Source organism: Panicum hallii, chromosome 3 (assembly GCF_002211085.1).
Source record: "Panicum hallii strain FIL2 chromosome 3, PHallii_v3.1, whole genome shotgun sequence".
Classification (NCBI taxonomy): domain Eukaryota; kingdom Viridiplantae; phylum Streptophyta; class Magnoliopsida; order Poales; family Poaceae; genus Panicum; species Panicum hallii.
Window position 1 is genome coordinate 58,302,990 of NC_038044.1, and position 15,479 is coordinate 58,318,468.

Sequence of the window (15,479 nt, forward strand, 5' to 3'; positions counted from 1 at the left end):
GGCGAGCAAGCGGGAAGCGCGAGGCAAGGGTGCGCGGTTGCTGCTGTGCTCCCACGGCAGCATCACTGCGTGAGACAGGCATGCAGGAGGGCGCGAGGGCTCACGAGCAGGAGGGGCAGCGTAGTAGGGAACACAACAAAGTAGGGTCGTGTGTGGGGCCTAGGGTTTCGGCGCTTTTTATTGGGCAAGGTCATCAAGGGTGGCGAGCTGTGCATACCCAGGACGGTGGCATGTAAGGTTTGGGCTCTGTTTCAATCCAGGTTGTCCGAGGGAGAAACAAGATGGGGCTGATCAGTGGGTCCTACAATTCAATGAGAAAAAGCAAGGACAGTAGAGGGAAAAGAGGGAGGAAACGGCTTCATGTCGGGATTAGAATAGCCGAGCAAGTTCAATTGTGGGACGAAATAGATTTAGGTGAGGGCCGACAAGAGATTTAGGTGAGGGTGACAAGAGAAACAAGCTCGCGGAAATTGAACGGGTCGTTCGATGGCACCAACAAAAGATGGATCGGGCACGCTAAAACTTTTTATACGGTGTAGATTGCCGGGCTTGCGTGATGCACACACAGAGGATAGCATTGTGGGCCATCCAGTCTCGACTGAAACCAAAACGGCACGTGACAATCGGCCTGCAGGTGACATACAAGAATACGATGAGGTCGGGCATGTGTGGCTAGATCGGACTCGATTAACGAATCTTAGCACGCACGCACAGAAAAGCTAAGTTTGGCATGATATAGCTGCCGTGTCGAGGAAGGAAAAGAGAAGATGGGGATGGTGGTGGCCGAACTGGGTCGAATCAGGGTATTGGCGAGTCAGTCTAGGGTCATGCAGCAGCGACGTAGGTCGCCAGAGCTAACGGTTACGACATTGGACCATCATCGGAAAACATCGAAGTCGAGCTACGGCTTTGTTTCGAGCGTGATTTGATTAGGGAGAAGAATTAGATGATGGGAAACTCGAATGGATATTTTAGGGAGTCAGATACGACAGAGTAAAAAGGAAGGATGGTGATATAAAAGATTGGTCCAAGAAGGATGAGAAACTGGGAACTATATAATGAGGAAAAGAAAGTGAGGAAAATAAAGAAAGGGAAAATGATTTTGGGAGCTTCCCCACCTCAAGGAAAAGCTTCTAGACAACATCAACTCGCTGAAAGAAAGCGATCGACGGTGAGAGGTTGTCGGCTAACTTCAACGAGCAATTAAACTCTAGAATAGAAAGAAAAAGGAAAATATGGGGTTTGCTAGCTTTTGTCGATGGAAAGCGATGGATGACAAGATTGTGGCGGTGGCCGAGCTTAAGCTTGCGTGGCACATTTCCAGAGCTTAGGATGGATTGGCCAAAAACGAGTTGAATCCATCCTAAGAAGAAAAGGAAAAGGATTTTATTTTTTGAGAATATATTTTCTAGCTTAAAATAAAGCTAGAAAAGTCTAGATATATATTTTAATCTTCCAATAAATAGATTTAGCTATAGAAAAATGAGAATATTTGCCACAAAAATTCTGAAAAAATTCTGAAGATGGATGAACACATTATAAAGATACTCACATTCTAAAATTAAATATTTTAGGATTTGACAATCTAATACATAATAAAATCTATAGATCTAGATTTGTTAAAATAAATCTATAGTTTAGAATGGAGGAAGTACTAGTATATTCGGGCGGCTAAAGAAAGCATTGAGAAATGAGCACTCCACCCATGCGAACGAACATGTGCGGATCGGTCCTCTTGTCTCTCTATTCTATCCTGAGAATACAAGTAAATATAGATCACAGCAGAAAACTGCATCATACCTTTCTGTTTTCTTTTCCTTTTCAAATAATAAAGCTGCAACTTGCCTTATACCATGCCTTTCTCCGCCGCGTGCGAAATCTCAAGCATACCGCTTGGTATTCTTTCAGTGGTAGGCAAAGTTAGAGGTAAACGTACTTATAGTAGACAAGTAGTGTTTGTATACGCGCATTTCATAAAAAGTGGGTGTGCATATAGGTTTATAAGTGTTTAGTCACAAGCCGCACTTAACGTATCTTGGCCATCTTCTGCCGATCTTCGTTGATGCACCAAAGTTCATCATAAGCTAAAGTGTCTCTTTTTTTTAAAAAAAACTTCATTCACCGTGTGAATTTCGGTGCGATGCTCCATTGTGCCTGCTTATTTAGCTCCTGCTCCGGCTAAGAAGCTCCTCCACTATTCATTAGTGCTCGAACCCACTGTGGCCCATCCTGGACCTATCTCTTTTATGGGCCTTGGCCCGGCCCAAGAGTGATTATGGAGGATATATTTTGCAAAGCAGCAGCAGCAGCAGCAGGGACACAGCTCCCACACAGAAAAATTGGGGACGAAGATACTAGAGAAGGTTGATCATATTTCAGAGCATGAAAATGGTATTTGGTCATTTAAGGCAAGTTTAGAATCAAAATGATCATCTTGTAAACATCGCCTAAGATCAGGCCCGGCTCTGGGCCTAGGCGACCTGAGGGCGGGCCAGCCGCAGATATGTATGCAGTGCCGGCGTTGCCAACCAAGCTGGACAGAGCACAGAGTCGCAAGAAAATGATCGTCGATCAAACAAAACAGCGAATCGATTGGCCATTGTTGCCGCTGCCTGCCTGCCTGCCTGCTGCCGTGCCGCGGGCGTTCGTCGTCGTCCGTGCTCTGACCAGACAGACCGGTCACCGGCAAGGAGACCACGCCGTGCTCCCGTGCCTGGTGCCCACGAGGCCATGAACGCTCTAGCCCTGCGGGCTGCGGCCTTGCCCTGGATGAGATGATCAGCATTTAGGAGGCTCACGGAATCTTTTCACTTTTCTTTCAATCAGCAGTCCATAAGTGAGAGTGATAATTAGTTCCATTCTCCATTGCTTACTACCAAAATATTGTACTACGGTTGAATTTTTTTATCAAGATTATTCAAATGATGTTTATCTAGATATTTTTTAAGATAGAGCCGGCCCTGATTAAGATAAGCAAGAGTAGCCAAAGCACCAAATCGTTCAGAAAAGTTCAGAGTTCAGACATGCTATCCTCCGCATGAACTTTTCTGATATAAAGTGGTGTGTAGTAGGCTTAATGGAGATCAATCTCAGCCTTCTATCATGAAATCCCATAATTCTTGTGATAGTTTGTACCGAACAAATTAATTACCTCTGATTATCTCCTACAAGAAACCATAGTCTAAATGTCTACCATTTTCTGATTGCACAACTATGAACTACACGGAACTTCTGCGTTTCAAACAGGCGTAAAAATGCCTGATATTCAGAAGCAAAGGGACACATCATCTGCAGAAAAAGGCAGAGCACATTGCGATTTCATTTTTTTTTCACCCGTCTATATGCACCAACCGAATCGAATTGATGGTTCGGTCAGATCACACGAATCACTTGGTGTGGAAGAGCTCCTCCATGTCCTCGAGGCTCCGGCCCCTGGTCTCCGGCAGGCACGCGTAGACGAACACGAACGAGGCCGCGGCGACGGCGGAGTAGAGGTAGAACGCGCCGGCCATGCTGATGGCCTGGTAGAGCGAGATGAAGGTCATGGTGACCACGCCGCTCATGACCCGGTTCATGGCGGTGCCGAGCCCGGCGCCCTGCCCCCGCAGCCGGAGCGGCAGGATCTCGGAGCTGTACACCCAGGCCAGCGGCCCGAGCCCGACGGAGAAGGCCACCACGAACGCCACCACGGCGGCGACGCTCACCGCGGCCACCGCGGCGTCGTCCTTGGCGCCCGCGAACGCCGCGAACAGGGAACCCAGGACCAGCAGGGACGCCGTCATGCCGCCCGTGCTCGCGAGGAGGAGGGGCCGGCGGCCGACGCGGTCGGCGAGCGCCATGGCGATGAGGATGGAGCCGGCCTTGGCGACGCCGAAGAGGACGTTCAGGCTCAGGAGCAGGGTGTTGGAGGTGACCCCGGCCATGGCCAGCACGCGCGGGCCGTACAGCACCACCGAGTCGATGCCCGACGACTGCTGGAAGAACTGCAGCGTGAGCACGATGGCCAGCACGCGGCGGACCCCGGCCCTGGTGGCCACCTCCTTCCACGCGCCGCCGCCGCCTTCGCTGCTCCGGCCGCCGCTGCTGACGACGGCCTCGATCTCCAGCAGCCGCTGCTCGGCCTCGGCGGGCGTGTCCGACGTCTTGTCGAGCACGGCCTTCGCCTCGGCGACCCTGCCTTTCATGGCGAGCCACCGCGGCGACTCCGGCATGGTGAGCACGCCGGCCGCCAGGAACACCGTGGGCACCACCCCCGCCGCGAACATCATCCGCCACGAGAGGTGCACGGGCAGCCCCGAGAAGGCCAGGTTGGAAACATAGCTCAGCATCACGCCGGTGTTGATAAAGATCTTCAAGAACCAAGCAACATTACCAAAAAAACATTCAAATTGCTCTCAAATCGAATCCTAATTGCACAAATAATCTGTTCAATTTAGCCACCTCAGGAAGCGAGGTGAGGAGGCCGCGGGACGACGCGGGCGCGATCTCGGCGGCGTAGACGGGCGCGATGACGAGCGCGTACCCGGAGCCCACGCCGGCGATGAAGCGGCCCACCATGAGCGCGGCGTACCCTCCCGCGAGCGCCATGGCGAGCGGGCCGGCGAGGAAGAAGACGTTGGCGAGCACGATGGTGAGGCGCCGGCCAAGGCGGTCGGAGGTCCACCCCGCCAGCAGCGCGCCGACGAGCGAGTAGATGTTGATGACGCCCGAGAGCACCTCCACCTGCGCGTCGCTGATGCCCAGGTCCTCCGCCATGAAGATCTGCGCGCCGCTCATCACCGCCACGTCTGCCGCCCGCGGAATGGCGGCGCAATTTTCAGCACACGGAGGAGATACAAAGATACATATATGCAGAGATTGAGATACTAGTGTAGGCGGCGATGCGTACTGTAGCCCATGAGGACGGAGGTCATGGAGGCGAGCACGGCGCAGAAGAAGGGGTACTTGTTGCGCCTCGCCGGCGGGGAGGCGGCGTCGGGCTTGCCGAGCAGGGGCGCCTCGGCGTCCGGCTGGTGCGCCATGGCTTCTCGGTCTTGGCAAGGATAACGTGCTGGTCCAGTTTAACTGCTTAAATATCTAGCAGTGTGGTATGGGTGGATCGCGGTCGACGTGGCGGAGCAGGGGCCACGCGTCAACCGGCAAGTGGGGACGTGGCGTGGGGTATGACAGGGTGGCATATCAAACGAATCAAGAAACGAGTGTTTCGTTGCTCCTTGGCGTCCCAATTTTTTTTTCTGTGGTTTGATTTGCACGGTGATCGAAGCTCCGGTCATCTTCCTTAGCTCCGGCAAGGGTGCAGCGAGGTTAGGTCGTGGGGGCTCTGAAGCGAGGCTTCGATTAGAGTTGCCAAGCATTGTTGGTTAGTTTTTTAGGTAGGATCTATCCATTTAAGTTGGAGTTCTCAACTAAATATGATGTTCTTATTTTTCTAAATTTATTATAGAAACAAGCAATAATACTCTTTTGATGATATGCGCCATGTACTTGTATCAAGACCGCTGTGATGATTTTATCAATTTCTAGATCTACCGCTCATGCTCTTAAACATTTTTGTAGGAGTAGCGTGCACGTGTTTATAGAGACCAATTGTGCATGCGTATATTTGCGGATGTGTGTTCCATGGAAGAAAAGGTATTCGCTAGAGGTCTGCAACCTCTCAAAGGCAAGGTAAATAGTGGTAGGGTAGGTTGGACGGTTGTGGTTGCGAGCTATAAGGTGCCGATGATTTAGTTTAGGAAATAAAAATAAATTGATCAATTACCACATCTAGTAATGAATCAACTCATTTTTATTTTATTTTCTAAACCAAACAAAAATACCAGTGAAAGAGAAGGTGATGACCAACCACTCTATTTTTCAAACCAAACACCTCATAAACCGTCGAGGGTACATGATCTCCGTATTATCCCCCGAAAGCCTATAGTTTTGTTTCTGCTGTGGGTGGATACAATTTCTCACTTTAAGCGTCGATTGATCATTGCTTTTCCTCATACTTTGTCAGTATTAGCTGCAAGTTGTGCAAGTGTAGTTAATGATGGTGACTGCGCTTGTGCTGTTCCTATGTATATAGCTTTTTTTTTTTGGTTTACCGGTTTGTTTTCAAATAGGGTCGCGGTCAAGAACTTCAATTTTCTCATGTACTTGGATACAATAATCTTTATGCATGTTGCAAAGTCCAAACCTACCAAGATCTAAACCACAAGATAGCATGATGGCTCGTCGCCGGGCACTCGTGGATGAATCATTGACGCTGATGTTACAGAGGCCTATACATGTGCTTAGCTTCGTTGTCATCAACAGCAGAACACGTGCAGCAGTGTGTATTGTATTTGGCAATTGATAAATATATCTTGTACTCCATCCGTCTCAAATTATTAGTGCATTTCTAGATACATAGTCTTTGCTATGCATCTAGATATACATTATGTCTAGTTATATAGTAAAATTTATGTACGTAAAAAAGTTAAAACAACTAATAATTTGAGTTTAGGACGGAGGGAGTAGAAAAAAGACATGTTGTGTACAAAACGAACGCATCTTACTGATGATAATTGAGTCTTAGTTGGACCAGCTAGGGTCCAGTTAAGTTAGTGAGCTGCAGTTGGTTATTGCGGTTGACAAGATCGACACGGTTTTATACCAGCTAGAGTTTTGGAAACTACAGCAGCCTATGATGACTAACTGTAGCGGACACCGATGTGGAAGTACACCTTAGAAAATGGAGATAATCTCTTTAGAACATGATGGTGATCTCTTGCCTCTGGGCACAGTGAGCTGTGAGCATGTGCACTGATGTACAAAAGGACTCTACGTCCAACTAACTGCAACAACATTATTACCATGATACCGCAGTAGTATATATTTGAAGAAAATGAAACTAGAAAAACAAGAACAATATTTGCGAGCCATTTAACTTCTTTTTTTTTTGTTGCGCATGCAGCAGCCATGGATAATTTGTCGTCCAAGCGTATCTTGGGTATTTTGGAGCAAGATGTACAAAATTACGAACCTCACTGCAGGAGAGCCATCAGAGTTCTTCTTTCTTTTTTTAATTGTACTGGGATAACATTGTTGGATGTTGGGTTGTGCATCCGAGCCCTTGTGGCGGCGAAGAACATAGGGTCCAGACGAGATGTTTGTTGGATGGACGACAGGAGCTTGAAATTTTGCAAAACTGCTAGCGCACAAAACGTGGCGTTCATGATGCTGACATTTTGATCTATTGGCGGCACCCAGTGACCAGTCTGCCATCGGGAGCGCCAGCCGTTGGATCAATCAATCAAGGAAGGATTTCATATGTGATCTTCCCTAGCATGTGTTCCGAGCTGTGTTGTATGTATCACTGAATAATCGATGACTCGAAGAAGCGTTTGATTTTGACGATTAATGATAACATAATCAATGGAACTAAAATTGTTTGCCAGTATATATTGGTGTATGGCCCTGTGGGTGCAAATAATATCCTGTCTGAGCAAACGCCACAAAAGGATGTGTTAAAAACATAATAAAAGGGAAAAAAAAAAGAACCAAGACATGAAGGAATAGAAATCAACCAAGCATGAGATATAAGGGAGGAATGAATAATTGGACTTATCCCGTAAAACTATTTTTGCTCAAATTGGCCTGATTTTGATAGAAACATGAAGAGCTCTTCTCAAGCTTCACATACAGACCAAAATCAGAATGCGGTGCAAAAATGTTATGGTCAAATTATGGACCGCGAGACCATGCTGAAAATGTACTCTCTGGATATTCAATTACTCTAGCAGTTCCTATAAAACTTAATGCATTAAAAAACAATTGCATAGTTTTGAAAGTAGGGATTATGCTTCGGGCTTTAGCTTGCTCTTTTTGAGGAGCTGCCCAGAAAGGTTAATAATCACTTGTTAACGTTATTAGCATTTTAGTGAGACCTGCCCAGAAAATCAGCTTGCTGTTTTTTATTCTTTTAAAATTGTGAAATGATTTATTTGTTCATAATAAAAAGATATGTAAAATGATAAGAAATATTTCTATTCTGTAGGCAAGGACTTTAGATGATTTTAACAGGTGGACTTAGTCCAATTACTGTTTTATTATCTTCTTTAGGAATTATTTAAGCAGTAATAACACAAGGCAAGAATGGTATCATTGCACTAAGAAAATGGATTAACATGTGCATATGCATTTTTTGTGGAGAGTACATTACTTTGCGAGTGATTAGTTTCACATGGAATGCATGTTTATTATTTTTTGTATAATTTAAATAGTTTTCCCCAATACACAACAATTAACCTAAGTATAACTCATCTTAATGTAAACATACAGATGTACATTCTTTTTCAGTCTCAGCATGTTCTAGCAGCAAAATCTGGTGCATAACTTTTCGATCAACAGTAAGTTAGACAAACAAATTGAACCACACCCATTGTTCTGCTTTGGATGCTGAATACTTTATTCTTACAGTTCTTTTTTTTTGCATCTTTACATTGCATCAACCATTATCGTGGAACATTATGTGGCAGGAATGCCCAAGGGCGTTCTCTGAAGCATTTGAAGAAGGTGGCATTTGAGTTTGCCAATGGAAGGATATGATACAGTTCCATGGTGGGTGCAGTGGTCCAACTTTGTGGCAGCAGAAAAGATTGTTAGCGGTGATGTTGGCCTGTTCGTTCTTGTTGCTCCAAAAGCCTTTGTCCTACGCTTGTATGGATCCAATTGAAATGAAAGCCAATGGGTGATGATCCAGATGCTTGGAACGAGATGGATGCATATATGGAGGTGATGTATTAAAGGTAAAAGTTCACTTTACGGCCCAGAATTATTAACAAAGTCCGATTTTCAACCTTCAACTACAAAACTGGATAACGGAGACCATCCAGCTGCTGAAATCGCAAAAATATGGCCTTTTAGGTGGTTTCAAAGATGGTTTGTTATTTTATGAAAACTAAAAATATTTGAATCTAAACTAAAAATTTATAAGTAATTCATTTTAAATAAAAAATACGGGGTGCCATCATTTTTCTAAAAATCTAACCTATCTATTGGCATTCTACTTGTTAATTTTTTGGATTCAATTTTTCCATGTTCCTAGCATTTATTTGCTTATATTTATGCCTATATTTTTAAATAAATAAGATTAAAATAGAGCAAAAATAGATTGCTAATATTTTTATAAAAATTTTGGTACTAGTTTCATATTTTTTTGATTGGGAATGAATTAGTTTTGATTTTTTAGATCCAACTAGAATTTTTTAATTTGTTTAAAAAATACACAACTACCTTCAAAACCACTTAAAGGGAAAAATGTATCCAATTTTGATAGTTGGATGACCTCCGTTATTTAATTTTATAGTTGAAAGATGAAAATCGGATTTTTATGATAGTCCGAGAGTATGAACTGAACTTTTCACTATACTGAATGGTCATCATGCTCACCATCACAGCCATCGGGGGGCAGGTGGTAACAATTTGGATGCTCAGTGGCCCAAAAACCTATGTGTACCAAAATACTGTTTATGCTCTCCTGTTTGATATGATTGTGTGATTGTTTTGGAATATGCAACATTGATATATATATAATTTATCTTTTTTTTTGCAGTACCGGAACATGTGCCTGGGATGCTGTATGAGCTTGGGCCTCGACTGATGAACTTTGATGCAGACTATCCTTTATATGCAGCACGCATGATCCATAGCCACATAGCTGCTGGAAACTTTGTAAGTTACGATATATGCAAGGCTTCTCTGTTGTCTCTGATCTTCGTTGCTCATCCATTTCATGATCTAGGGGTGCGAACTTAGTACGTTGTGGTGCATGTTGTAGTACTTCAGGGCAACATTCTCACAGTTCTTCAATTATGATGAGATCCCTGCTCTCTTCTTCTCTGCTAATGGACTGATGCCTGTCCATGGGTACATGAGGAGGAGCCGTGCTGATGGGCTAGTGCGCGTTATGCAGGGGTGGCCTTGGTTAGTTTGTTGCTGAGTTTGGGCTGGACGATGGAGCTGTCTTTGCGCTCTGCTTATATTAGCTGATGAAGTTGGAGGTATCATCGTCATAAGGGTGTTCTTCAATTTCTTGATTGGAACGTCTGTTTCTGTTGACAACATCCAGATAGTCGTCACAAACACCCATTTGCATCCTTGTGGATATTTTAAGACGGTTTTAGCACAACAGAACTGTCTGTTTATGCAAGTCCTACAAACGGATATGTGCATCATCTACAAACAGTATCTGAACCAAAGGTTTAGCACATGTCATGCTGCTTGGTATAGTATCTAGTAAATTTGTAAACAAAACCAAAAAGCATGTAAACCATAAGTATATGCCGCAGAAACACATGTGAAACATGGTACATACTATAGCATGTAAACAATGGCTAGAATCAATCTATAGGAAAACAATCAGCCTTAAAGGCTCATTAGAGAAAATTATTTCATACCATAATAAGTGGCCAGTTTGATTTCCTCCCTAGACTGCTTTAAATCGAGTGTACAATTTCAAACTATACCATGCACTAAGCAGCAGCAGAAGGCCTAATTTGGATTTATACGGAAATTTATTTGGGCCAAAGCCCAAAACTCTTACATTTGAATGATTAAATTATAGCCTCCATTTCAATTATAACTTTGTGTGGAAGAGGTCCTCCATGTCCTCGAGGCTCCGTCCCCTGGTCTCCGGCAGGCACGCGTAGACGAACACGAAGGCGGCGGCAGAGATGGCGGCGTAGAGGTAGAACGCGCCGGCCATGGTGATGGCCTTGTACAGCGTGATGAAGGTCATGATGACCACCGCGCACATGGTGCGGTTCATGGCGGTGCCGAGACCCGCGCCCTGCCCCCGCAGCCGGAGCGGCAGGATCTCCGAGCTGTACACCCACGCCATGGGCCCCAGCCCCATGGAGAAGAACACCACGTACGCCACCACCGCGGCCACGCTCGCCGCGGACACCGCGGCGTCGCCCTTCTTGGTGCTCGCGGACGCCGCGAACAGGGAGCCCACGAGCAGCAGCGACGCCGCCATGCCGCCCGTGCTCACGAGGAGGAGCGGCCGGCGGCCGGCGCGGTCGACCAGCGCCATGGCGATGAGGATGGACCCCGCCTTGGCGACGCCGAAGAGGACGTTGAGGCTGAGGAGCGAGGTGTTGGAGGTGACGCCGGCCGTGGCGAGGATCCGCGGGCCGTACAGCACCACCGAGTCGATGCCCGACGCCTGCTGGAAGAACTGCAGCGTCAGCACCATGGCCAGCACGCGGCGGACGCCGGGCTTCGTCGCCGCCTCCTTCCACGCGCTGCTGCTCCCTTTCCCCTGGGCGCCGCCGGAGACGACGTCCTCGATCTCGAGCAGCCGCCGCTCGGCCTCGGCGGGCGTGTCCGACGTCCGGTGGAGCACGGCTTTGGCCTCGGCGACCCGGCCCTTCATGACCAGCCACCTCGGCGACTCCGGCATGGTGAGCGTGCCGGCCGCCAGGAACACCGGCGGCACCGCCCCCGCCGCGAACATCACCCGCCACGACAGATGCGGTGGCAGCCCCGAGAAGGCGAGGTTCGACACGTAGCTCAGCATCACTCCCGTGTTGTTAAAAATCTTCAAGAACCAGCAACAACGACAGGATTGCACAAAACAATCAAATCAAAATTTTAATCTGGTTCATTTTTACATGTCAATTATTCTTCTTGACACACACACACACACACAGAGCTAGCAGCATATACCTCGGGGACTGAGGTAAGGAGGCCGCGGGAGGACGCCGGCGAGATCTCGGCGGCGTAGACGGGCGCGATGACGAAGTCGTAGCCGACGGCGATGCCGGCGATGAAGCGGCCCACCATGAGCGCGTTGTACCCTCCCGCGAGCGTCATGCACAGCGGGCCCGCGAGGAACAAGACGTTGGCGAGCACGATGGTGAGGCGGCGGCCGAGGCGGTCGGAGGTCCACCCGGCCAGCAGCGCGCCGGCGAGCGAGTAGATGTTGATGATCCCCGAGAGCACCTCGACCTGCGCGTCGCTGATGCCCAGGTCCTCCGCCATGAAGATCTGCGCGCCGCTCATCACCGCCACGTCTGCCGCCGCCGGGCATGCCATGGCATGACGGTCCTCGATTCAGCATGCGCATGCAAAGATACATATATGCAAAGATGTAGATGGGTAATCCAGCGAGCAAGGATCCGCGTACTGTAGCCTGTGAGGACGGAGGTCATGGAGGCGAGCACGGCGCAGAAGAAGGGGTACTTGTTGCGCTTCACCGCCGGCGCCGGCGCCGGGGCGGTGGCGTCGGGCTTGGCGAGCAGCGGCGCCTCGGCGTCTCGTGGTTGGTGCGCCATGGCTCGCCGGCTCAGGGTGACCTGTCGAAGGCAGCGGGTACTGGTCGCTGGCCGGCCGGGCTTAATTGCCCCGGGACAGGCGAGTAGGCGACAGGTCGCGCGCGCGCGCGATGACGTGTGGCGGTGCAGGGGCCATGAGCCAAGTCGTGTGGAGCTGACGTGGACGTGGGTGCGGGTGTGGGTGTGGGCTTGAGCTGCCAAGGTGTCATCCACCTTGGATGTAAAAGGTGACATGTAGCAGGGGGTTTGCTATGTGCCTAGCCAATTCATAATTTTTTATCCCACTTCCTTTCATTTGAACTCTAAATTAGCTGAACTATATTCCCTCTGTTTCAAATTTTTTAAATTATAGGTTGTTTTAGCATTTCTAAGCACATAGTTTTTACTATGCACGTAGATATAAACTATGTCTAGATATATAATAAAAATTATGCATTTAAAAATGCCAAATCGACCTATGATTTGCAACGAATGACGTATATAGATATATTTTTTTCAATCATTCTAGAGGATGCAGAACTCTATCCCTCACCCAGTAGGGTTATCGTGCGGACCAGCAGACAATCAATTGCCTTTATTTGGATGGTTGGCCAAAGCAGTACGTACTACTTATTTCTAATCAAGTAATATTATTTTTATAAAATGTAAAACAAAAGAAAATTGAAGTCCCCCATACCAAGTTTCTGCACTGTTCAACAAAAAAACTCAACGACATATGTACAAGTGTGTTATGCCGAGGGATAGCAGGTTGCGTGCGGTTTATATAGAGGCGTGCCTCGTACAAATTCGCCATGCCCTCGCTCACCCGCCTCCTTCCATCACCGTCTCCTCTAGTGGTTTCGCCTCCTTCCCCACCCAACATCCTCCTCATGAGCCACATCGTCGTCGCTATTTCCGCCCAAGAAATTAACCCACCTTCCTAGACACTGCATTATATTGCCTCCCCATCTCTTGGTGGTCTTTGTAGTCGTGCGTGGTAGTTGTCGAAAGGAAAAAGTATAAATTACCCCTTTATACTTTTAACCTTAAATTCTCTAAACCGTGGAGATTACCCCCTGCTGGCCTTAAGACTGGTTCACAAAACACAAACATTGCTGCCCATCTGGAACATTGCTACCCTACACAAACACAAAAGATGCTCAAATCTGTGAGAAGAATTATCCCTGCTGCACGTGCTCATTTGTCTATTTCCAATGGACGAGTGAAAAAATGTGAGAAGAACTAACTTATAGATGAGCTCTGGTTGTCCGTTTAAATCCCAAATGCAACATTCTCCATAACCCTCGATTGATCCTCTCCCTTGTTACCTCCAAGAACTACAGTTTTGTGCAATTGTTCCAGAGAGGGATAGTTGGAATAGAAAGAAATCAATTTGAACGCTTCATTTCATGGTGATCGGGAGAGGGCGCCAAATACCATGCACGGTTGATAGGTACGGCAAGAAGTCTATTTAATTATCTGCCCAGTATGGAGATTATGAGGAGGAAAAATCAAGACTAGTCAGCACTAAACCAATCTTAAAGCCAACAGGGTAATCTCCACAATTTAGAGAGTTTAAGGTTAAGAGCATCTCCAAGAGTTTTTCTAAATTTCACTCTCTAAATTATCATTTGGATAGTTTTCTACATAAAAATCGTATTCGATATGTTTTCACTTTCTAACAGTTTTTCTATATCTTGTGTACATTCTAGAAAGCCATTTTCATTATCTATCTTTGGCTAGCGAAAAATGCAGAATGGAGGATAGCTACATTTGGATAACCACTTAGAGAAGCTGTTGGAGGGAATGGAATGGACATCCTTGGGGACAGCTGTGTAGAGCTTTCACACCAAAGGAAGCAGACAGCTTCTTATAGGAGGAAGAAAAATAACAGGAAAACTTAGGATGGACACGACCCTACAGAAGTCCAGTACCACAAAAGTTATAGAAAAAAAGGTATTTTTCCATCAAAATCTCTATTCCTAACAATGAGGAAAGATATAAAAAGTCTCTTGAAGTTGCTCCAAGAGTACACTGTTTAAAAGCTAGGGAGGTAATGTACACCTCTGTAAGAGTATGAGGGGGTAATCTACACTTTTCCCTTGTGGAGAAGGAAAGGAATGGCATGGCAGTGTGCATGATCACTCAAGCTCGATGATATGCTGGGCTCTCCTACGACTCTATCGGGGCTCCATGATGTGACGTCGTCCTATACGCCAATAAGATTATAAGAACATGCATGCGCGTGCCGTATTTCATTTGTCGGGCAAAAAATATCACTTGTCGCGGCAGCATTTACGCAGGAAAAAGATAGGTTGTCTGCAGATGAACACACCAGCTCTTAATGATGATGGGAGCTTAATTTGATGGGTTTATGAGAGGTACAGCTGCTCCGAGTTAAAACACCGTCCCCAATAATGTCATCTACTCTGATGAGAGGTCCTCTACTAATAAAAACCAGAAACCGACTTGGCACATGTGACTGGAAGTTTTGTATGGACGGCCGGCCAGCTTGTTAGGAAACACTGCACGGGATAACGACTCTACGATCTAAATATAACTGAACACCCCCTACAAGAAATTTGAGTATCTACGGTGATGGGTAATTGTCACACCGATGGAGTTTTTTTTTCTCGATGATGGAGTTTTTGTCATATAAGAATGGAAAAAAGTGTATTTTTCATCCCTTAAGTATTATTAAATGTAGCATTCATTGTTAATAGTTTAATTGGTGCAAATCAATCCCCTAACAAACAAAACAGGTGCACCAATCATCCCACCTTGCATTGATAATGGTTTAATGCTACCTGACAATAATTCAGACCATATACATATACTCATGTTGAGTAAAAAAATATAAGACCCACCAAGAATTTTTCAGAAAATTCTCTAAAGTAGTTTTCCTGATAAAATCAAGTAGAATTGAAAATTAGCGTGACCTGCCATTTTCGCACAACCTGAGTAGGTTGCACCCTCTTGTGCCACGCCCGCAAAAGATACACGGTAGTGATATGATGAAGACGGATAGCACGACCTAGGCAACTCCCTCCTCTTCCCTCCAACACCATCATGACCGCCGCCAAGCTAGCAAGGGTTAGGGTAGGGACAGCAAACAGAACATATGGAAAATTAATGAAATCGATCCGCACTGAATTGTTATACGATTGGTTGGACTCAACATATGACGTGGCTAAG

At 46.6% G+C, this 15,479-nt stretch overlaps 2 protein-coding genes across 2 annotated transcripts; both read right to left on the reverse strand.

The window, feature by feature from the left end:
• Window positions 1-3,095: 3,095 nt before the first annotated feature.
• On the reverse strand, window positions 3,096-5,031 carry LOC112884014 (polyol transporter 5-like). The gene is made up of 3 exons (XM_025949305.1): window positions 4,889-5,031; window positions 4,441-4,787; window positions 3,096-4,349 (listed from the first exon to the last, which is right to left on the reverse strand). The coding sequence occupies exons 1-3, from the start codon at window positions 5,019-5,021 to the stop codon at window positions 3,387-3,389; spliced, it is 1,443 nt and encodes a 480-aa protein (XP_025805090.1). The 5' UTR covers window positions 5,022-5,031; the 3' UTR covers window positions 3,096-3,386.
• Window positions 5,032-10,403: 5,372 nt separating this feature from the next.
• Window positions 10,404-12,362, reverse strand: LOC112883961 (polyol transporter 5-like). Its single transcript, XM_025949238.1, has 3 exons — window positions 12,158-12,362; window positions 11,698-12,044; window positions 10,404-11,569 (listed from the first exon to the last, which is right to left on the reverse strand). Exons 1-3 carry the CDS (start codon window positions 12,303-12,305, stop codon window positions 10,604-10,606), a joined length of 1,461 nt encoding a protein of 486 aa, XP_025805023.1. The 5' UTR covers window positions 12,306-12,362; the 3' UTR covers window positions 10,404-10,603.
• Between the last annotated feature and the right edge of the window lie 3,117 nt (window positions 12,363-15,479).